Source organism: Diplotaxodon limnothrissa, linkage group LG6 (genome assembly GCF_057381915.1).
Source record: "Diplotaxodon limnothrissa isolate DT_005_m linkage group LG6, D_limnothrissa_male_GT1.1, whole genome shotgun sequence".
Lineage (NCBI taxonomy): Eukaryota > Metazoa > Chordata > Actinopteri > Cichliformes > Cichlidae > Diplotaxodon > Diplotaxodon limnothrissa.
This window is the reverse complement of record NC_140601.1, coordinates 38,966,854-38,990,703: the sequence shown is the minus strand read 5'-3', so window position 1 is coordinate 38,990,703 and position 23,850 is coordinate 38,966,854. Positions and strand designations below refer to the sequence as shown.

At 39.2% G+C, this 23,850-nt stretch overlaps 2 protein-coding genes across 2 annotated transcripts; both read right to left on the bottom strand.

Annotated features, from left to right (window-relative positions):
* Positions 1 to 822: 822 nt before the first annotated feature.
* On the bottom strand, positions 823 to 2,913 carry LOC146631182 (perforin-1-like). The gene is made up of 3 exons (XM_085356406.1): positions 2,905 to 2,913; positions 2,235 to 2,770; positions 823 to 2,020 (listed from the first exon to the last, which is right to left on the bottom strand). The coding sequence occupies exons 1-3, from the start codon at positions 2,911 to 2,913 to the stop codon at positions 823 to 825; spliced, it is 1,743 nt and encodes a 580-aa protein (XP_085212532.1).
* An 11,554-nt stretch (positions 2,914 to 14,467) lies between these two features.
* Positions 14,468 to 16,914, bottom strand: LOC146631181 (perforin-1-like). Its single transcript, XM_085356653.1, has 2 exons — positions 16,379 to 16,914; positions 14,468 to 15,638 (listed from the first exon to the last, which is right to left on the bottom strand). The coding sequence occupies exons 1-2, from the start codon at positions 16,912 to 16,914 to the stop codon at positions 14,468 to 14,470; spliced, it is 1,707 nt and encodes a 568-aa protein (XP_085212779.1).
* Between the last annotated feature and the right edge of the window lie 6,936 nt (positions 16,915 to 23,850).

Here is a 23,850-nt window from a genome sequence, read left to right as displayed (position 1 = left end):
CTCACGGAGAGAACTGCCTCGGTTTTCTTTCATTTAAGAGTGAAAAGTGGCACATGTCAAATCACTACCCACAGACCTTTAATGCCTTAAAACTGGCTCATGGATAGCTTTTAGTCTGACATCTACTGACACAATAATTCAGATAGATAATGTAGATTTTATTGGACAAACAATGCAAGAGACACATGCAAATGCACGCAATGATGTTGTTTTACAGAGTACAAGAATGCTGGGTTTTGAAAGTGTCACAAATATGTTTGTCATTAATAAATTAAGCAAAAATAAAACCCCAATTCTAAAAAAAAAAAAAAAGTGATGCTGTGTAAAATCTAAATAAAAATAAAGTGTTATCATCTGAAATCTCATGAACCCATATTTTGTTCATAATAAAACAGAAAACATAAACAAAAATTTCAAGGGTATTTTGAATTTGATGCAACATATCGCAAAAAGAGTTGAGACAGGGTCACGTTTACCCCCCTTTTTTAACATCGGCCCGTAAATGTCTGGGAACTCAGGAGACCAGCTCAGAGTCTTTTGAACTTCTCATACAAGATTCTAGCTGCTCAACAGTCCTGGATCTTCTTTCTATTATTTATCTTTTCACAATGTTTTCAAGTCAATGAACATCACCACAAATGAAGCAAACGCACAGACACCGATGTTGTTTTTGTGACTGCTTTACTGGCACGTTTTTAATAAGAATACATGAATGCAGTAATATTGCAATATATTTGCGATTACTATATGAGGCAGGAATGGTTCCACATGATAAGCAGTTAAGCAGAAATGAGAAGCAACAATATAAAAGTAATGTATGCATCACATATTCTCCCTTTGTCCTACTTCAAGTCCCGGCTTGACTAATTTGCCATGCTGCTCACCAGTTTCTCCAATGAGGATACCATTTCTGGTATGAAAGACTTTGGCCAAAGAGGGACTCATGGGTGAGGGGATATACTCGTCACAGTAGTCACCACCTAGGCTTGGTGCACACTCTACTTTGCAGGAAAAGAATAATGTACCATGATTAAGCATGCAGCTGTAATTAAACCAGCCTTTGCGTGGTTTAACCTGACACTGCCCAAGATGATCACTGTTCCAGTATCTATCCTCGTCGTATACATTTAACACCAATTTGTCTTTCGTGTTAATAGTGATTGGTCCAAACTCAAATACCTCCGACCAACTGGGGTTATCATTGTTTGGTATAATAGCAGTGCGCCCTATCTGGTAACCATATTTAAGCTCTACTGAACCATCTGTCTGAGTACACTGGTCTCCATATAGATTCTTTGCATAAAGATTGAACACCTTCAATGTTGCACGACCTTTCCCAGCAGGACAACAGTTCGACTTGATATTTTTATTACCATTACAGACACAAGCGCAAGGATCTCTTCTGCTGGATCTGGATCCAATCTTACATGTTTCCGAACATTTTTTCATCAATGCGTTTTTCTTAATGTACTTTTCCACCTCTAGCTTCAGTCCCGCAATGGCATAATGGCTGCTTGGCAGAATCATGTGCATGGGCTTTATATTGTATCGGACCACATCAGGTATGGATTTAAGAGACTTGACCCAGTCCGTCATAACGGATGTTGATTGCCCTTGAAAGAGGATATCAGCTCCGTTAATGTGTCCACCAATGATCTCTGTGAATCGCTCACTAAATGTACTGCTGAAACTTTGCCCATGGTTTAACTTCCTTTTCATTGCCTTGCAATTTTTGTTCATGGTTTTAATGCTGGCAGAGCTCATGAAATTAACTGAGGCCTCCACTGTGAGACAGTCGTTGACATCTGTAGCTGACAGGCCATTCATGGCCGCCTGACAGGTCTTGATGGAAGTGACGGCCTTCATTTCTCCTCCTAGATACACTTGTGTGATGTAATGTGTGCCATATGTCTCAACCAAATTCCGGTATAAATGCTTGGTTGCAGATGAGTAATAAGGAAGGGCCTTCACAACCGATTCAAAATCATGACTCAGTGGAGGATTTGCTTTTAGTCTGTAACTGTAAAGGACAGAAATAAAACAAAAAATTAAAAAATGTAAGCAATAATATAATAAAGGTAATAAAATTTTACCCATATGATAAAATACTGTGGATGAGTTTGTCTGTCTGCAAATAACATAACTACTGGAATAACATAGAAAGATTTGCATATATAGGACTGTTTACTATTTGTAGTTTTTAGGAATTGAATTAATTCTGTTCAAATACTCACCTGTAGAAGTTACACTTGACAGAATGGCGAAAGAAAGTGTAGCGATCTTGTTTAGACTTTTGCATGGCGAAGGTAGATTCTTTGGAGTGGGAGCCTCCAAAACCAAGCCCAAGTCCAACGCTACCAGAAACAGGAATATCAAGGCCAACTTTCCAGTCATTGGACACAGATGATGTGGAATCATTAGCAAGCGTTTCAGCAGAATCATAGAGTGTACTGGAGACTGATAAACTGCACTTGGGGAACATTCTCCAGTCCAGCACGGCGACAGGGACCTTCTGTTTTACCTGATTCATGTAGCTGTTTCTGTACATTCTGCAAGTGCCATCTTGAAGTTTCCACGTTTCAGTGTCGATGACATAGGCGCCTTTTCTTTCCATCGTCACAATGTCAAAGCCTTCTCCAGCCAAGTTGTAACCAGGGACAAAGTGAGCCTTTTTGCACTCCTCTGGTGTACCAATGAAGCTCACACTGGATGAAAGACACAGAGGGCTCCATGCCCAGCACAGGAGCAGGACATGCCACAGCCTTCCCATCTATATGAAGGAAATAAAGAACAATAGAAGGAAATATAATAAAAGGCAATACAAGTTAAAATCTTGGGAAATTTAAAGCCATGAAAACTGGAAAATCTCAGAGTTTCACAGAATGAAGGTTTTGGGTGTCTTACCATCAGCATTAACAGGAAGTTCTGTTTGATGCCTCAAAATGGACAGCTTAAGATATTAGTGTCCAGGAGGTGGAGTCTTGAAAGGGTATTTAAAACTAGGTTCCAACAAATTTCTCACAAGTTTTATATTGAATCAGTTTTGTTCACACATTTTTACACACCCCACACCCTCCATTAGGCGTTGACGATAATTAATTAAACTTCTGCTAAGAACTAGAAGAAGAAAGAAGGCGACTTGTTAAAGACAAATAAATAAATAGCCAGAGGGTCAAACAGAGACCAGAATGAGAGGTTGGAACATTATCACGCAATACCTGAAGTGTAAAGTGTAAAGCAAATTATGGTGATGTTGATGATTATGTTTTGTGTATTTGATCTTCATGTTTGACCTCCTCCTTTTAAGTTGCTGTCAATATTTTTTGGTTATATATTCTGTAAAATATTTATTACATTTAACCTAAATGTTTTATAACATTAATTTTTTATATCTACTTTATATCTAGAAACAAGGATTCAAGCAATTTATCATCCTGGAAGCAAAAGTGAATGTTAAGTTGTAAATCTAATTGTAATTGTTCTATTTTGAATTCTGAACAGTACTGTATTGTAAATGGTTTTCCCCCTTTGGTTAATGCAAAGACTCACTGAAATTCAATGGCTAACAGCATAAAACTTATATTTTCTTGACAACACAGCATCATAACCCAGTAAAAAGCTTTGCTCTTGCAAACCTGTTGTGCAAACCATGAAAACAGAGTTTATTGCTGGCAAGCCCAGCTGCCAGAACTCTGTTGCAATTTGATACAATTTCTTATAATGTGATTTTGAAAGGATATTAATAGCTTACACACAGATGAGTGTTATCATTCCTTTTCTTACTGTACCTAATGTTTGATAAAAAATACAGACACATTCAGGCACAAGGAAATTCCAACATGCCTACCAGGATACGTACAAAGAATTTTGAAATATAAACCTGCTTGTCATGTTTATGAAGTACAATAGGAAAGCATATTTTTATATATCCCGGATAAAAGAAACATTGGTGTTTTGTGGGGTGCGTCAGCTAGCTCACAGTTGGTTAGGCTTTCAGATGGAGGTAGTTAGTGCCGTAATCAGCTTAAATAAGTTTCTGTTAACGTATTGTAGTAATAGCCCTCGAATCAGAGACTCGGACCCTTTGAACGGAGAGACACTCAGGACTTCTGTCCAGAGGTAACTGGGCTGAGCAGATGTTATTATAACATTGAATATTAAATAAACAGATGCAAGAGCAAGAATTCACACCAACACTTCACACCTCACCCTTACAAGTTCTTAAACATGCTGTTTATGTTCACAGAGCGCCGTTCAGTTGAAAATTAGTCCTGCATTTAGTTGACGCTTTGCAAATGTGTTGCACAGTTAAAGTCTTTTGCAAAAGTTTTCATCTGTGTTTTCTTGTTTATGCAAAAATGACAGTTTCCGATACTCATCAGACAGTGTGGACTTCACAGGAGTCCCACATCAGGAACACACTTGTTTATTTGTTTGTTTGTTTTTCCATGTGCAAAATTTCAAGACAGGAAACAATGCTTCTAGAATGTGCATTAACGAGGGGCATATAATTGAAAACAATGTAATAAAATCGCAGTTTCAAAAATGTTAAGCATGTTGTCCTGGGAAGTGGTGGAGCGTCACTAGGCAGAATGACTCCAGAACAGTTCAAAATACTTGAGTATTTTACCTTCAAGTCACTTCATACTTACTTATCAAAAAATATAAGGAGGAAAAATACTCTTTACTGAGTTACATGTACGTGTCTATTTTCAGCTCTTTGGCTTTTTACTTCTTGAAAATAATTAAGAATTAAATTAAGAAACTCTTATATAACTAGTGACTTAATAAGAATTGTCTAAAAAGTAAAGGCTTTACAAACATTTTGTGAAAACTTCAATAATATTAGTATTATTACAATATTTCTCTGCTGTAATAGAAAAACTCATTGCTATAGGCTCTTGCATGCTGCAGGCTGATATGAGTATGAAGAATATGTAAATGGCAATAACCAACTAAAAGGTTTTAACCTTTTAGATCCTGTATCCTGATGTTGGGAAATTTACAACTTTGTGTTTCTGAATCTTATATATTGTTTTGTTTAATAGAATGTTTAATACTTTTAAACAATGGGGACTAAATTTTGTTATGCTGTTAAAAACCCCACTGTCACTATGTGAGGATGTACTTGTTTTGTATCTTGTTTTGACTTTGGATGTTTTAGGAGATTAAAGACTCCTATGAGTTTTGTTTTTGTTTTTCAAATATGAGTAAATGTAAAATAATTTGACCAAATTGTGTTTATTTACAGGTTGGCTTAGTTCATTAGTTCCAGTGAAAGAAACTCTTAATTCTCCAGCATACCAAGACATTTTGGACAAATTCATGATCCCAACTTTGTGGGAACAGTTGGGGTTGGCCCTTTCCTGTTCCAACATGATTGAGCACCAGTGGACCAAACAAGGTCCATAAAGACATGGATGATGGTTGGTTTGGAAGAAACTGACTGACCTGCAAAGAGTCCTGACCTCAACCCAACAGAACACCTTTGAGTGGAATTAGAGTGGAGACTGCAAGCCAGGCCTTCTGTAACATCAGTGTGTGACCTCACAAATGCACTTATTGAAGAATCAATCAATCAATTTATTTATGAGCACATTTAAAAACAACACAGGTTGACCAAAGTGCTGTACATAGTAAACAAGTAAAAAGTAGATCAAACACACACAAAGAACAAAAAAAAACTCAGTCACAATTAAAAGCTAGAGATCAAAAATGTGGTTTTAAAAATGTCAAGGCTTGGAGAGATCCTAATTTCAAGAGGCAGACTTTTCCAAAGTTCGGGCGCAGAAATCGCAAAGGCCCGATCTCCTCTGTTTTTTAGCCTGCTTCTAGGAACAACTAGAAGCAACTTATCAGCTGACCTGAGAGTTCTATCGGGAGCATTTTTAGTTTAGAATGGTGAAAAATTCCCATAAACACATAAATTCCTCCTAAATCTCTCCAGAAAAGTTGAATCTGTTACAGGTGGAAAGGGTGACATCATATTAAACCCTATGGATTAAGAACAGGATGTCACCCAAGTTCATATGTGTGTGAAGGCAGACGAGTGAGTATTTTTGTCAATGCAGTGTACGTAAAGGGAAAATCATCTTCTCATCTTGTTACTTTAATGAGTGTCCAGCAGGTGGCGCTGTTGATATAAATTTGCACTTTATGCTGATCTTATTTCTCAGTTATGGCACATGCATTACAAGCCTAGTGCAAAGAATTGACAAATATAACTTTTCCTGACTTTTTAAGAATAGTAACTTTGTTTTTAGTTAAATAAAGTTATTATTTTTTCCAAATGTAAAAAAAATAAAAATTAAAAAGAAATAGGCGAGTATTTGATCACAACCGTATGTTAACTAAATGATATGACACATACCGTATATTTTATATATCTGTTTGTGCAAACTTTGCGAGACAAAGTGATGACTGCCAACTGCATCAGCAAAATTGGATTTTTCCTGCTGCCATGTGAGGGTAAAAGATTCTGCTTCATTTTCTAAAAACATTATTAAAATTACAGTTCATTTGAACTGCCACATTTTCTTTTATAATATGACCACAATGGGACACCAAACACAGTAATATGTGCAGACTTAATATATGAATCAATTTGACTGAAGCCATACAACTAATTGACATGAGTCATCTTAAGGGTTTTTTATATTATAAGGTTAAAAAACACACATAGCATATTAGATAGAGAGAATCACAGTGATCAGATGATTCCCTATGAGTCAAACACTTGGCGATAGTAAGAAAGAAGAAATCCCTCTGTGACGGAGGTGTGGTTTGCGGGCTCGAGGGACCGAGCCAAGAAGGCTGGCAGGGCAACTGAAAACCAGTAATTGTGGTCTCTCTATTTCAGTTATGCCGGGACCTCGATGAGCGGGAGAACAGGTGGAGGACACAGGGCAGTGGAACAAGATTTGTAAATAAACCACGTGGCTTGCAATGCTAAGTGATGTTACAAATTTTAGTGCTGGCAACACTCGAGTCTTTACTGGTGTTTACATCCTTTTAACAGGAAGATTTGCTATGAATGGTGCAGAAGGCCAGGAAATAGAAAGCACAAACAACCAACGGAAAAGAAAGGAAAACACAAACTGTGGTAACGTTTAGATACAAGTTAATGGCGTGCAGTAGTAGCATGTAAACACAGCAGGACAAAAAGTGGTGAATGCAGAAGAATATAATGCTAATAGATCAATGGAAGTCCTCCAGCAGCCTGAGTCTATAGCAACATGACTAAGATATGTTTGAGGGTGAGCTGAATGACAAAGGATGGTTTGAACCCAAACTGGCAACGGGATCAACAAAATAGCGCTCTGGTTGTTTTTCTGGTTGTAAGGTGCTATTCACCCCTCCACCCCCTCTGGTGCTTTTCTCACCAGGCTTTTATCTCTGTAGCTATACTGTTTGTGGTTTGTCACATTTGCTGTGTGTCATTTTTCTTTTTTCATCATTTCTTTCTCTTAGCTTTTTCCTCACTCGAACACGTCCCTGACTCTTGTTCTGCTGGAGCTCTCCCCATGCTGAAATGGACTTATTCACTCTCCGCTATCACCAAGTGCTGCTCATAGGCGTTTTCTCTTGCAGGGACTTCATCTGTAAGTTGGCACTATGTAAATAAATAATAGTTTTAGTGAAATAAGTTTATAGTTCTCAGCAGCGGCTGTATTTCCTGAGGAGGCTGAGGAAATTTAGTATGTCGGCCAAGATCCTCTGCAGGTTCAAAGACCCCACACACCCCCAACACAGACTATTCACACTTCTGCCCTCGGGACGAAGGTTTAGAAGTGTGAAATCTAGAACATCTTGACTCAACAACTCCGTCTTCCCCACTGCTATCAGACTCTTGAACAGCTGACCTATTTTAAAAGTAATAATAATTTTTGCACATCAGGTCATCTTACATATCAAACCGGCATATTAACCTAAGATATTCAGCATAAAATCAGATTGTTATTTAGTCATCAACTCATTTCACATCAACAGCTGCTCTTACACTGACTGACTCACCATACTTCTCCCCTGACGTTCCAAGAAGGACTCCGTTTCTGGAGTAGAAAACGTAAGCCAAAGAGGAGCTCATAGGACAGTGGTTCTTAATCTTGTTGGAGGTAGCGAACCCCACCAGTTTCATATGCGCATTCACTGAACCCCTCTTTAGTGAAAAATAAAATAGGATTTTTTTTCAAATTCAAGACATAGATATGTTTTTTACTGGTGCACAAAATGAGCCATGCATGTCATGGCGGAGGCTCTGCCGAACCCCTGAGACTGACTCACCGAACCTCTAGGGTTTGATCGAACCCAGGTTAAGAACCACTGTCATAGGAGAAGGGATGTGCTCCTACACCGATGCTGTAGAATCATTGACAAGACTTTCAACCGACTCATAGACCGTGCTGGAGACTTTCAGATTGCATTGGGGGAGGGTTCTCCAGTCCACCACAGCAGCAGGGACCTTCTGCTTCTCTCCATTCATGTAGCTGTTCTGGTACATCTTAGTGGCATTTCCAGTCTTCCATGTTTCAGTGTTGATGACATAGGCACCTTTTCTCTCCATCGTCACAATGTCAAAGCCTTCGCCACCCAAGTTGTAACCAAAGGGAGCTTTTTCAAACTCCTGTGGTGTACCAATGAAGCTCACACTGGAAGGAAGGCACAGGGGACTCCATGCCCAACACAGGAGCAGGACGTGCCAAAGCTTTGCCATCTATATGAAAGAGTCAAACAATAAGAGAAGAAAAAAATGATGGAGATAAACAAAGATTAATCAGTACACTAAAGCAATGATTGTCAGACTTCACAGGTTCACATTCGCATTACAGAAGTCATGAAAGTGTCACAACAAATAAGAGAGCATCGCAAATCAGTATTAATAACATCAAGGACAAATCAAGCACAAATAAAGAATCAGAACAAGTGCACTAAAATGAGAATGTGCACAACTTAAAAAAATAGTGCAAGGCAGGACTTAGCAGTCTTACCTTCAATGTTGACTCTGCTCTGATCAGCAGCTTCTGACCTATTTTATAGTTTTAATGTAGGGGTGGAGACCTGATCGCTAATCTCCCAAATATTAACTTAAGAACATCCAAGATAACAATGTGTGAATTTTACTTCCTTCCTACCTCACACACAGAGAGTATCATCTTCATATTTTAATGGATGCCCAGTGGATGGTGCTGTAGACATAAATGGGACTTTCTGCGGCTCTTGTTTCTCAATTATGGGATATCCATTGCAAGGCTGATTCAACGAATTGAAAATAATTTGATAAATTTTCTTAACTGTCTTCAGTTAAAGAACCAAAAAAGTATTTCTGTCTTAAAATGTTAAATATATAAAATTAATAATGTGACTGCTCCATAAAACCATATTTCAAGGCTAAAGGCTAAGGCTTTGCAACACAAAGTGACGATTGCAAACTACATAAACAAAAATAGATTTTTCCTGCTGGAAATTTTAAAAGAATTTAAAAAAAATCCCACAAACTATGGCAAAGTTTAGATACAAGCTAATGACATGAAGTAGTCTCATATACACACATTATGAGCAAAAAGTGGTGATTGCAGAAGAAACTGATGCTAATAAATCAGTGGAAGTCCCCTTGAAGCACACGTCTATAGCAAGGAGGTGGAGACTGAGAGTGACTTGTGCCATCGTTCCCACCTGTCTGAAGGCCTCCACCATCATTCCCGTCCCCCAAAAGACTGGTACAGACAGCCTCAGTGACTACTCACCTATAGCCCTCATATCTGTAGTCATTAAGTGTTTCGAGCGGATAGTCTCTCAGCACATCAGACATTGTCTACCCCGCTCCCTTGACCACCACCAGTTTGCTTACAGAGCAAATTAGTCCACAGAGGATGCCATCACCGTCTCCCTTCACGGAGCACTGACCCATCTGGAGAACAGGAAGAGCAATGTGGCGATTCTCTTCGTGGACTACAGCTCAGCATTCAACACCATGATCTCAGACATCTTCGCCACCTTCAAATCCCTCCCTGACACCTGCATCTGGATCAAAGATTTCCTCGTGGCCTCAGTCACCATGGTTGGGGTCATGATGGTGATGAGACAGCGTACAGGGCCAAGGTAGAGATCTTGTCCCACTGGTGCTCAGGAGGCACAGACAGGTGCATTGCCCTCTCATTATAAATGGCGAACAGGCAGAATCTGTAAATACTAAATACAAGTGTGTCTTAAAGCTGGCTGGGCCTTAAGGACCATTGTTTTGGTTTAGTTTGTTTTTTTCTGATCACCATATGTCACCTGCACCTTCTGTTGCAGACACAAGCACAAGGATCTCTTAAATTTTTATCTACATCCAATCTTACATATTTCTTAATGTGCTGTAGTGTGCAGGGACTTTGAGATGTATCAGACCACACCAGTTGTGGGTTTAAATGAGCTGAGCCCATTTTTGAATAGAGATGATTCTAATTGGATATCAGCTCCATTATTGTCTCCACTAATGACCTCTGTGTGTTTCTCATTAAATTTACTCATTAAACTTGATAAATATATAAATAACAGGAATAAAACAGACAAGAAATGTTCTTAGTTTTAATTGTGGTCAGTTTGGTGCAAATTCTGATTGTAAAGGCTGTCATCTTGTAGATATCCCAATGTGTTGCCGGTAATCACTTTTTTGCACCAGACAAATGCTCACTATATTATAAAACTTAATAAAAATAATAAAAACTAAAACTAATACTGAAACCAGTAAACACTGAAAGGTAACTGAACAGTAAAAAATAAAAAGCAGAAGTAGCTCATTGCGGCACATAGAAAACTTAGCACACATACTTGTAACATGATTCAGTGACCACGACTCCTTGCTCTCACACCACATTAACCAAACTGTCTGTTTTAGTTTATCTCTCACATGTTTAAGTACTTCACACTGAGACTCATGCCTGACTCATTTACTTGAATGAGGAAGCTTCATTTTGCAGGAGATCTTATCAGTTTTCTAATAAAATGCTTTTATGTGTGACGATATTAAAAACATCATTTTATTTATATTTATTCTTTATGTTGCATATTAAGGTTTTAACTATATGTCCTTCTACAATAAAACTGCTGAAACCAGTTCCTGATAAGGAAGCAACCTTCAGTAACCTGACATTCTTTCTGATTCTGATTCCAGACTAATGCGTTCTTGTCTGTAAGGCCGTTGTGCATGTGTTTTGCTTTGAGGCAGCTGTTATGATTTAGCACTATATAAATAAAATTAAATTGAACTGAATTTCAGCTGTGCACTATATAAAACAGCTCACATTTAAATAAATGTGTCACTCTTTTAAAGGTTCGTACCACTTCCTCTGTAAATTTATTTCACTTCACTTTGCATACATTTTTGCTGTTAAGTGTACAGAATCATTGTTATTTTTATTGAGTAGGCAATAAAAGTGAATGAAGTCTGCTTTCTTTTCTACTGTTAACACCGCACTGGTTTGAGTCTTGATAATAGAAAAAGGACTTTTCAAATTTACATCTATCAGTGCTTTGAGCATGAGATTCTCCAGCAAATCCCTATTGATGATTTGCATATGACACTATTTAGCAGTAAGTATGTAGTCATTCAGAGTATATCATCCAGGGCAGTGGTCACCCTATGATCGGAAGGTCAGGGGTTCGAATCCACTGAACGGCTACCCTGAGGTACCCCGAGCAAGGTACCGTCCCTACACACTGCTCCCCGGGCGCTGGACTGGTGGATGCCCATTGCTTCACTGAGTGAATGGGTTAAATGCAGATGACTAATTTCCCTATGGGGATTAATAAAGTATACATAGTATACATTATTGCAATGAAGTGCTAATAGCATTCAGAGTTAAAAGTAAAAAGGCCCATGACAGTCATCTCAAGGGAACGCCCTATCTTCTCTGTTAATACTGAAACTGTTGAGTCAAAACTTTATCAGCTCTTTATCCTCTGAAAGATAATTGAGTTTCATGGGAGTTTTGCCCAACCAGTGTACGGTGTACAGGAGAAAGCATTCGATCGTGTCCCTCGGGTTTCCTTTATGGACAGGATTTTTAGGCATAGCCAAGTGGCGGAAGGCTTTCACTTGGGTGGTCTCAGAATCTCATCTCTGCTTTTCGTGGATGATGTGCCTCTGTTGGCTTCATCGGGTGATGGCTTCACCCGATGAAGTCGAGTGCAGTCGAGTATGAAGCGGTGGGAACAAGAATCAGCACCTCCAAATTGGAGGCCATGTTCCTCAGCTGGAATAGGATACCTCCTGGGCACCTCCTGGGTGAGGTGTTCTGGGCATGTCCCACCAGGAGGAGGCCCCGGGGTAGGCCCAGGACACACTGGAGAGATTTTATCTCTTGGCTTGCCTGGGAATGCCTTGGTGTTCCCCCGTACAAGCTGGAGGAGGTGTCTGGGCAGAGGGAGGTCTGGGCTTCTCTACTTAGGCTGCTGGTCCCCACAACCTGACCCCAGATTAGCGGAAGAAGATGGATGGATGGATAGTCTTTGACTTGAAGAAATTTATTTAACATTTAAACCTATTTAAAATAAAATATTTTTTTATGTTTACACTCACTCTTTCAAATAGATGCAAGTAAAACACAGCAAAAAATAGATAAAATCAAAGAGTCGGCGGCACTAAGTCCTGTTGTTCTTAAATCTATTTTCACCTGTTTAGAAGAAGTGGAGCAGTCGGAGATTTGCCCGGGGGGGGATCCGGGGGTTTCCCGGGGAATTTCACATTCTCGTGGCAGCGTGCTATGTGTTTGCTCACATTTGCAGTTAAATTTTTCTGTGTAGAAAGAAGTTTTCCTCCCAAGTAGAGTGTACAGGATGCTAATGTTTTTGTCACTTTTTACGGAATCAGGCTCAAAGTAAGGTCAGTACTTCCACACATTAAACGCTACATGGTCATACTCTCTAGTAGTAGTAATCTAATTACTTTATTGCAATAGTAATCTCTTACTTTACTTGTTACTTGAAAAAAGTAATTGGATTACAGTAATGTGTTACTTGTAACACGTTACTGCCCATGTCTGCTCTTGACACTGGTTATCACTAAGACTTGGTGCACACGCTAAAATGTAGGAAAAGAAGAAAGTTCCATGATTCAGCATGCAGCTGTCACTCAACTTCCCTGCTCGTAGATCGAGATTAACTCGTCTGTCCCAAATCGAGTCAGAATTATCAACATTAAAGGAGTCACTTCTCCAAACTAATACTGAGGATATCTCTAATTCTATTCTAAAACTAAAACTTCAATACAATCAGATTTGGGATCCAAGTCAAAAGCGATATTCTTAACTTTGAATTAGGAGATAAACCCCATAAATTACTTGCCAGACAATTAAAAGATGTCCAAGCCCAATGGACCAAACATAAAATTGTCTCCTCTACCGGCATTTTAATTCCTGACCCAAAGGTCAGGATTTTTTTTTTTTTTTAAAGAAGAAACTGAACAAACAGTTACCAATATAAACTTGCAATAAAAAGTTTGTAAGTCGATTAGTTTGATTTTTATGTAAAAAGGATCTTATTCAGGGGGCTTGTTTTGATGTCTTTGTTTGTCTTTATATTGGAATTCACTAATTCTGTGACACATTTTTGATCATTCTAATTATCATGTACATTTAGTTTAAATACCACTATGAAATTTTGTATATTTTTAATACATGATTACTTTATGTCTTTGTTTCATCTATGTCAATAGCTCAGTAGGTAGAGCATTTGCCCCATGATTGGAAGATTGAGGGTTCAAATCCACCGAACGGCTAACCTGAGGTACCACTGAGTAATTTACCCTCCCTACACATATCTCCTCTGGTGCTGAATTGGTGGCTGCCCACTGCTTCCCTGAGTGAATGGGTTAAATGCTGAGAATAATTTCCCAACAGGAGATAAAGTATAAGAAAAAAATACTTCATAGTCCTTTCCTTTGAAACTTTAATAATTCCAAACTGGTGAAACCCTTGTAGATTCATTACTGTTTCTGTTTAAACTCCTGATGGCCACGAGGTTATCTATGAGTCTCCTAGTATTAGAGTTAATGATGGGTTGTTTCGATAAGATGCTAAATTGGATGTTTCTGCTTCTGGCAGAAACATTTACTTGTGTTTAAGGTGAATGTTAGATTCAATTCAGTATTCTAATCTTTTTATATAGATAACACACTTTTGCACTCTCTATGCAAAAAATGGATAGAACACCCTTCATTGCCGTGTTATATCAAAACCAAAAAAATAACGCAATATTTTTTTGAATACTTAAAAGAAACACAGGCGTTGTCGTTGCTGATGCTTTATTGCTAGATAGTTGAAACAATATGGAAAAAGAAGCATAGGAAGTGCATTACAGTTCTGAGTTCAAAAAAATATTTTTTCACATAAAAGTTAAAGACAGAATGCCATGAAGTACAAGCACATAGATATTCAGCATGTCGTCAAATCCATACCGGCTTCTTTCCTAACAACAACATGTGGCTTTAAAGTCTCTCATTGGCTGGCTTCTCATACTTATTCCCAATCTTTCCAAGAAGAACCCCATTTCTGGTATGAAAAACCTCAGCCAAAGACGGACTCATGGCCGAGGGGATATACTCCTGACACTGGTTCCCACTAAGACTTGGTGCACACTCTACGATGTAGGAAAAGAAGAAGGTCCCATGATTCAGCATGCAGCTGTCGCTCACCTTCCCTGCTCGCAGATCAAATGAACACTCGCCTAACAGATCACTGTTCCAGTAACTGTCCTCATCATACACAGCAAATTTAAGTTTGTTTTTCATGTTGATGGTTCCAAACTCAAATGTTTCTCTCCATCTAGGGTTGTCATCATTACTTATAATATCAGTGCGCTTTTTCTGATCACCATATGTCACCTTCACAGAACCATCTGTCTGAGTCCACTTGTCACCATACAGACCCTTTGCATAAAGTTTGAACACCTTTAAGGTTGCCAGACCTTTCCCAGCAGGACAGCAGTTTGACTTGATGTTCTGGTTACTGTTGCAGACACAAGCACAAGGATCTCTTGCGTTTGATCGGTGCCCAATCTTACAGGTTTCTGAACATTTCTTCAGCACTGCATTTTTCTTAATGTACTGCTCCACTTGTTGCTTCAGTCCCGCCCTGGCAGGATGATTTAATGGCAGTATGGTGTGTAGGGGTTTTAAGTTGTATTGGACCACATCAGGGATACTTTTAAGAGAAATGAGCCAGTTTTTATAGACCGAGGGGTCAGATTGACCTACAAAGAGGATATCACCTCCATCAATATCTCCACCAATGACCTCTGTGCGCCGCTCATTAAATGAACTGCTGAAAGTTTGATTAGACCCTAACATCTTTTTCTTTCTCTGACAGTGGTCAATTGTGGCATTAATACTGGCAGAATTTGCAAAAGAAGCTGAAGCTTCAACTGACAAACAGTCACTAACATCAGTATCTGTTAGTCCATTCATTGTAGCCATGCAGGTCTTGACAGCAGTGGTTGCTTTAATTTCACCTCCAAGAGACACTTGTGTGATGTAATGTGTTCCATAAGTGTCAATCAGATTGTGATATAATGGCGCAGTTTTAGAGGAATAAGGGGGAATGGAGTCAACTGCCGGCTTGAATTCCTGACTCAAAGGAGGACTTGTTGCCAGTCTGTAGCTGTGGAACAGAAAAGCATATAGATAAATTTAACTTAATTGTGAAGATGGCCAGTATTTGTATAGCGCTTTACTAGTCCCTAAGGACCCAAAGCTCATGTACATACACACACACAGGTGATGGCAAGCTACATTGTCCAAGCCAGGGCTCGAACCGGCAACCTTGCGATTACAAGGCAAACTCCCAACTGCAGCTTCAGAGTCTGTGCGATGTTGACTTTCAGCACCCAAAGGCATGTCTGCATATGTGAATGAGCTGCGCTTTGTGTTTAAATTTTTGGGGGAATCCGTTTACCTGTTCTCATTTGCTGTTTTAGCTGTTTGGTGGTTGCTGAAATAGTGTTGTGAGCCTTAACCTGAGATACTTGCGTCTCTGGCAAAATTCAGGATTTAATAAATCGATATTGCATTATTTAAACTAAAATCTTGAATCGGGAAAATCAATTTTTTAAATGCACTCTTTTCACATCGTACAAAATGTTAATACACAGCTTATAAAATGATATGATATTCCAGTACACTCCAGATCTGTATGTATGTGTTCTGGGTGACCCTATGGGGGGAAAAGTGTTTAACATCAATGCAGTAAATGCAATAAATACTTCAGTGACACAGAAACCATTTGATTTTGAATCACGCTTGATGCTAAACTAAAAAATAAATAAATACATTAAAAAATAAATAAATTAAAAATTATCAGCAAATTACTCAAATAAGAAAAATATCCACTGACATACTCACCCATAGTAATGACAGTTGATCGAATGGTGTAAGAAGGTGTAGCGGTCTTGTTTTGACTTTTTCATAGCAAAGGTGGAATCTCTTGAGTGAGAACCTCCAAAGCCAACCCCAACCTTTGCTGAAGGATCTACCGGGATGTCAAGGCCAATTGTCCAGTTGTTGGATACAGATGATGTCGAGTCACTGACAAGAGTTTCAACAGAATCATAGACCACACTGGAGACCTTCAAACTGCACTTAGGAAGGGTTCTCCAGTCCACCACAGCAACAGGGACCTTCTGCTTCTCTCCATTCATGTAACGGTTACAGTACATCCTACAGCTACCATTTCCAATCTTCCATGTTTCAGTGTCGATCACATAGGCACCTTTTCTCTCCATCGTCACAATGTCAAAGCCTTCACCACCCAAGTTGTAACCAGGGACAAAGTGAGCCTTTTCACACTCCTGTGGTGTACCAATGAAGCTCACACTGGAAGGAAGGCACAGGGGACTCCATGCCCAACACAGGAGCAGGACGTGCCACAGCTTTGCCATCTGAATGGAATCATTTAACAATGAGAGGAGATTAAATTACATGAACAAAAGGGAAGTTAAACAGTGCAAAATTCCATTCCAGCTTTCTTAGGGCGAGAGGCAGGGTACACCCTGGACAGGTCACCAGTCTGTCACAGGGCTAACACACAGACACAGACAACCATTCGCACTCATATTAAAACCTATGCACCATTTAGAGTTACCAATTAACTTATCCCCACTAGCTGCATGTGTTTGGACTGTAGGAGGAAGTACCCAGAAAGAACCTACGCAAACATGGGCAGAACATGCAAACACCACACAGAAAGACCCTGGACTGATGGTGGAATTCAACTCGGGACCTTATTGCTGTGAAGCAACGGTGTTAACCACCATGTCACCGTGTTGCACCCCAGTGTAAACTTAATACCCAAAATATCCAATATACCTCACCCAAAGTTCTTATCATTTCTGATGAAGTATGTGCAGGTAACACTTTGGTGAATTTATAGCTAGCAAGCTGTCAACATATACAGTGGCTTGCAAAAGTATTTGGCCCCCTTGAACTTTTTCACATTTTGTCACATTACAGCCACAAACATGAATCAATTTTATTGGAATTCCAGGTGAAAGACCAACACAGAGTGGTGTACACGTGAGAAGTGGAACGAAAATCATACATGATTCCAAACATTTTTTACAAATAAATAACTGAAAAGTGGGGTGTGCGTAATTATTCAGCCCCCTTTAGTCTGAGTGCAGTCAGTTGCCCATAGACATTGCCTGATGAGTGTTAATGACTAAATAGAGTGCACCTGTGTGTAATCTAATGTCAGTACAAATACAGCTCAGGTGGGGGAATCTAATAACAAAACGTAAAACATTTTGCATTTATCTTTAAAGCCCACATCATATTTTTGGACACCACTCAGGCAGCCAGCAATTTAGTTAGAATATTTGGCTAAACATGTTACTCTACTTTTAAACAACATAGAATATATAATATTTCACGATTACAAAATAAACTGTAAGCAGTTGAATTTTGAAATAACTCTTGTTTTGCATAGTTTTGTTACATTAACCATCTTATCTAGTTTCTACTGGTCATGCAGTGATTTCATGCACCTCCACGGGAGCATGACCACTTTTTTCAGAGCCACTACACTAAAGTATTAACCAAAGGACAAAAAGACAATCATATGGAACAAAGGACTTGTTGGTCTTACCTTGACAGCTGTCAGAAAGCTTTGGTCAGTACCTTCTATTATCTTACCTAGAGGGTAGTGAAGATGAAAGAGTGAAGTTTTAGATGCACCACGCTCTTTTATACCTCACGATTTTAACACCCACAATCCAGCAATGATGTGTTTTACTTCTTTCACACCTATTTCACACATGGGGAAGCTGTCTTTTTATGGCTTGTTAATACATAATAGTAAGCGAAGTAAAAATATACATACAGTCATTTGAGAAAGAAAATGTTCTGAGAAGTGTACAAAATTCTGTGGAAAGAAATATGTACACCCCTTGTAAAACCACATTTAGCAGCAAATTCTTGCAGTAATTGTTTCATATATGGCTTAATGGTCCTTCACATCATTTTGAAAGAATTCTAGCTCACGTTGGAGCCTTGAAAATTTTTTATCATGTATATGCCCACACACACATATAGTCAGGGTCAAAAGTCAAAGTCAGCTTTATTGTCAAAGACCATATGTACAGTCATACACAGGAATTTGAAATAGCAATGCTCCCATGGCCCTGAGTGTACACTAAAAATATAAAGATAAAAAAGTAAAAAAATAAAATAAAATAAAAGTCTTATGTACAATACAATACAATACTTAATTATTTAAGCAGTAGTGTCCAAAGCAATCATAGTAAATGTGGGCAAGTGCATGTGCAGTGGGAGTGGGCCAGTCAGTGAAGGGGCAATGGTGGTGGGTCAGAGTCGAATGTTTGGGGGGGGGGGGTTCAGAGGAAATAAGTGAATGCAGGTCTGGAGATCATGAGGGTGAGAGCAGGGGAGTGAATTCAGCATCCTGACTGATGGAGGAAGCTGTCTTTCAGTCTACTTGTTTTGGCCCGGAGGCTCTTCAGTCTCCTTCCTAATATCAGCAAACTGAAAAAGCTATTGGACATATGAGTGAAGTCACCTGTGAGTTCCAGATGAGGCGGGTGCAGTAGATGTCCTGGAGGGAGGGATCCTCTCCGCTGCTCTCACTACCCGTTGTAACTTTTTTTCAGCAGGACCCAGTGCAGGAGCCATACCACACAGTGATGCAGCTGGTTAGGATGCTCTCAATGGTGCCTCTGTAGAAGATTGTAGGGGTTGAGGCTCTTGCTCTCCTCAGTTTGCGGAGGAAGTAGAGTTGCTGTTGAACTTTACTGACCAGTGATGCAGTATTTTTTGACCAGGAGAGATCTTCTGAGATGTGTGCACCCAGGTAAGGCAAGGCAAGTTTATTTATATAGCACAATTCAACAGCAAGGTGATTCAAAGTGCTTTACAGAGACATTAAAAAACAGAAACAAATAAAAAGCATGATTAAAAAAAAAAGAGTACGTTTTAAATTTTAAGCTTAAAAGTAAAACAGTGTGGATTTGGTGCTTTATTCAAATGCAGCTGAGAACAGGTGAGTCTTCAACCTGCATTTAAATAAACTGAGTATTTCAGCTGATCTGAGGCTTTCTGGGAGTTTGTTCCAGATATAAGGAGCATAAAAGCTGAATGCAGCTTCTCCGTGTCTGGTTCGGACTCTGGGAACTGATAAAAGACCAGATCCAGATGACCTGAGGGATCTGGAAGGTTCATACTGGGTCAGGAGGTCACTGATGTATTTTGGTCCTAAACCATTCAGAGCTTTATAGACCAGCATCAGAACTTTAAAGTCTATCCTCTGACGGACAGGCAGCCAGTGTAAGAACCTCAGAGCTGGACTGATGTGGTCCACTTTTTTGGTCTTAGTGAGGACTCGAGCAGCAGAGTTCTGAATGAGCTGTAGTTGTCTGACTGATTTTTTAGGTAGACCTGTAAAGATGCTGTTACAGTAATCAAGCCTACTAAAGATGAATGCATGGACTAGTTTTTCCAGGTCCTGTTGAGACATCAGATCTTTTACCCTTGAAATATTCTTGAGGTGATAGTAAGATGATTTTGTTATTGTCCTAATGTGTTTTTCTAAGTTTACGTCTGCATCCATCACTACACCCAAATTTCTCGCTGGTTGGTGGTTTTTAGGTGTATAGATTGAAGTTTTCTAGTGACCTGTAATCGTTTTTCTTTGGCGCCAAAGACTATTACTTCCTTTTATTTATTTGGTTTTTTTGTTTAGCTGGAGACGATTGTGGCACAACCAGTCATTAATTTCCTCAGTGCATTTACCAAGAGCCTGTACAGGGCCTTGGTCTCCTGGTGACATTGTGATTTATATTTGTGTGTCATCTGCATAGCTGTGATAGTTTATTTTGTTGTTCTTTATAATCTGTGCCAGTGGGAGCATGTAAATGTTAAACAGAAGAGGTTCCAAGATGGAACCTTGGGGAACTCCACATGTGATACTTGTCTGCTCAGATGTGAAGTTACCTATTGATACAAAGTATTTCCTGTTTTCTAAGTATGTTTTGAACCAGTTTAGTACAGTTCCTGAAAGACCTGTCCAGTTCTCCAGTCGTTTGAGTAATATGTTGTGGTCAACTGTATCAAATGCTGCACTGAGATCCAGTAAAACTAAGACTGACATTTTTCCACTGTCTGTATTCAGACATATGTCATTAAACACTTTGGTCAGAGCAGTTTCAGTGCTGTGATTCTGTCTAAAACCTGACTGGAAGGCATCGTAGCAATTATTCTGTTTTAAGAAGTAATTGAGCTGTTGAGAAACTGCTTTTTCAATTATCTTACTTAGAAATGGGAGGTTTGAGATCGGCCTGTTAGCTGTCAAGATTGTCCTTTTTCAGTATAGGTTTAATTACAGCAGGTTTTAGTGGTTCTGGAAACACACCTGACATTAAAGAAAGGTTGACGATTTGTAACAGGTCTGACTCCAAAGTCTTTGAGACTTTTTGAAAAAACTTGTTGGCAGGACATCTAAACAGCAAGAGGAGGACTTCAGGAACGTGGTGCTGCTTATCCTCTCCACAGCAGCACCATTGATGGTTAGTGGGGTGTGCAGGGTGTGAGTTCTCCTGAAGTCTATGAGGATCTCCTTAGTCTTCTCCACATTCAGGGACAGGTTGTTGTTGCTGCCAGATGGTTAACTTCACTCCTGTAGCAGGTCTCATCGTTGTTGCTGATGTGACTTACCACAGTTGTGTCATCTGCAAACCTGATGAAAAGGTTGGAGCTGTGTGATGGTGTGCAGTCATGGGTCAGGAGAGTGAAGAGCAGGGGGCTAAACACACATCCTTCGGGAGCCCCTGTATTCAGTGTTCTTGTGCTGGAGGTGTCTTTCTGTCAGGAAATCCAGCAGCCAGTTACACAGCGAGGTACTGATCCCCAGCAGATCCAGTTTGTGAATGAGTTGCTGGGAAATGATGGTGTTGAATGCTGAACTGAAGTCTATGAACAGCATTCTAAGGTATGAGTCTCTAGTGTCCAGATGTGTGAGGGCTGAGTGAAGGGCAGTTGAAATTGCATCATCGGTTGAGTGATTTGACAGGTATGCGAAATGGTTGGGGGGAAGAGATGTCTTTATTTGAAGCATGACTAACCTTTCAAAGCACTTCATAATGATGGAGGTGAGTGCGACCGGATGGCCGTCATTAAAGCAGGAGGGAGATAACTTCTTTGCTACAGGAGTGATGGTGGAGACTTTGAGGAACGTGGGAACGACAGCCTGACTCAGTGACGTATTAAAGATGTCTGTGAAGATATCTGTGAGTTCCGCAGCACAGTCCCTCAGTGCTCGTCCCGGGATGTTGTCAGGTACTGGGGCTTTGTGTGTATTGATCCTGGCAAGGAACACACTTTCATGGGAAAGTGTCACCACTCGATCGTTAGGGGGGGTGGCGTCTTCTGTCCACAGTCTGCTTGTAGCCAAGTGGGCTTGTAACCTTTGATGGTCTATATCCCTTGCCACAGCCTCCGAGTGTCTCTGCTGTCACTGAAGCTTTGAGAAATCCTCCTGGAGTACTGCCATTTTGCCTCTATGATGCCACGTGACAGTTTTGCCCTTGCTGTTCTTAGGCTCACCTCATCCCCAGCTCTGAAGGCTGCATGCATGTGACTGCATATTTATATAATTATTAGCTAGGGTTAGGTCTGCAACAATCTGCAACAAGAGTGGGGCACAATCAAAACTCAAGTTCTTTAACAGTGATTAGTGAAAAAGCATTCAGCCAAAATATATAGACAGGAAACATCTGATCTAAGTCTCATCTTTTAAAAATAATTATTAATCATCGCCTCACGTAAGTGTGAAGTACAACCAAGGTTTCCTGTCTGTACTTTGCGGGAGGTCTGACAAGAGGCTTTTAAATTAGATTTACATCATGTTTTAAACTGTTATATAAATAGTCTTCTGTACTTTGTTCGTAGGACTGCGCTAAAATAGCAACCTAACTGCGTTAAGATGCTCTGATTATCTATCACACACTTTTTTGTCTTCTTCTCTTTTTTTATTTAGCCCCTGACATGATACGTGTATTTACACGTAAACTAGTTTAGATTTTACTACCACTAAAATCTAAACCAGGGTAAACTCAGCAGCCGACTGTCTGTAACGGGCTGAGAGTCACGTTAACCATAATATAACAAGCAGGAATAAACTGATGGACCTCTCCGTGTCTCCACCATTAAACATGTCTCTGGTTGCAGCAAGTCATGAAACGTTTCCCTGTTTCTCTACTATATAATATAACATAAAATATTCAGATAACCAGAGATTGGTTTGCTGGATGTTCTCAGATGTGTGTTATGTCATTTGGATAACTTTCCTACAAGATGAACATAGTGGGAAAATGAGCATTCACTCGCAATTTTTAAAATATAATATATATATTTTTAAATAAATCTTAGTTTAACATGTACATAGCTTTTGGAACATTTTTTTTATCGTTATTATTTTTCATTTACTTTTTTCTGTTGGTGTTACAGTAAGTTCACCTTTCAACTACTAATGTTTTGATGTGCAGTGAAAATCGCATATTGTGAGGCCCTCTGCATCAAATAGGTTTAGCCTACACAGATAACAGTGTGGTGCTACTGAGTTGATGGGAAGGACTCATATTGTTAAAGCTGAGCAACAAAGGCCACAGAAGCCCTTTAACACAAAATATACTTAAATGTATAAGTTACATTTTGCACTGAATGTTCTGACTGTATTCTGTGACCATGTAGATAAATTGTGTTTCTAAATGATTTTATGATTGTTATTTACCTTTGTAAAAAGCCATGCAGACTGCTGTTGTACTCTGTATTATTGTTTGGCCCCTTCACAAAGGCTAATTAAAACCTCACAAACACAACTGGTTCACCTATGAATGGATTTATTTCACATTTCCAAAATAAGTTTTAAACATTTGACCCACAGGCCAACTGCTTGCTTTTTAAAGTGGACAGTTTCAGAGAAGGAGGGCAACAATTTCTGCTTCTCATTGTTTTGAAACCAGGAAGAATGATCTTGCAAGTCATAAGATCACATCATGAGTGAATCTCATCATCAGCTTAACATCCTTCTTACTGACAAACACATTATCATCTCAGCCATGTAAATCAAAGTCAAAGTCAAAGTCAAAGTCAACTTTATTGTCAATTCTGCCACATGTACAGGACATACAGAGAATAGAAACTTCGTTACTCTCAATCCCTAGATAAAATAGAAAATGAACATTTAAATATAAGAGTGATTAAAAATGCAAGTAAAATATTTTAAAGTAAAAAAAATTAAATAATATAATACAATTTTACATATAACAAGAAAGCTATACAATATACAATATAAGGGTAAATGACAT

Excerpts from the sequence above, each read along its gene's own strand:
- LOC146631182 (XM_085356406.1), bottom strand. Across the intron at positions 2,021-2,234 it reads GTCAAGTGTAACTTCTACAG|TTACAGACTAAAAGCAAATC; the intron begins GTGAGTATTTGA and ends TGTCCTTTACAG.
- LOC146631181 (XM_085356653.1), bottom strand. The coding sequence starts at position 16,914 with ATGGCAAAGCTGTGGCACGTCCTGCTCCTGTGTTGGGCATGGAGTCCC. Across the intron at positions 15,639-16,378 it reads ATCAACTGTCATTACTATGG|CTACAGACTGGCAACAAGTC; the intron begins GTGAGTATGTCA and ends TCTGTTCCACAG.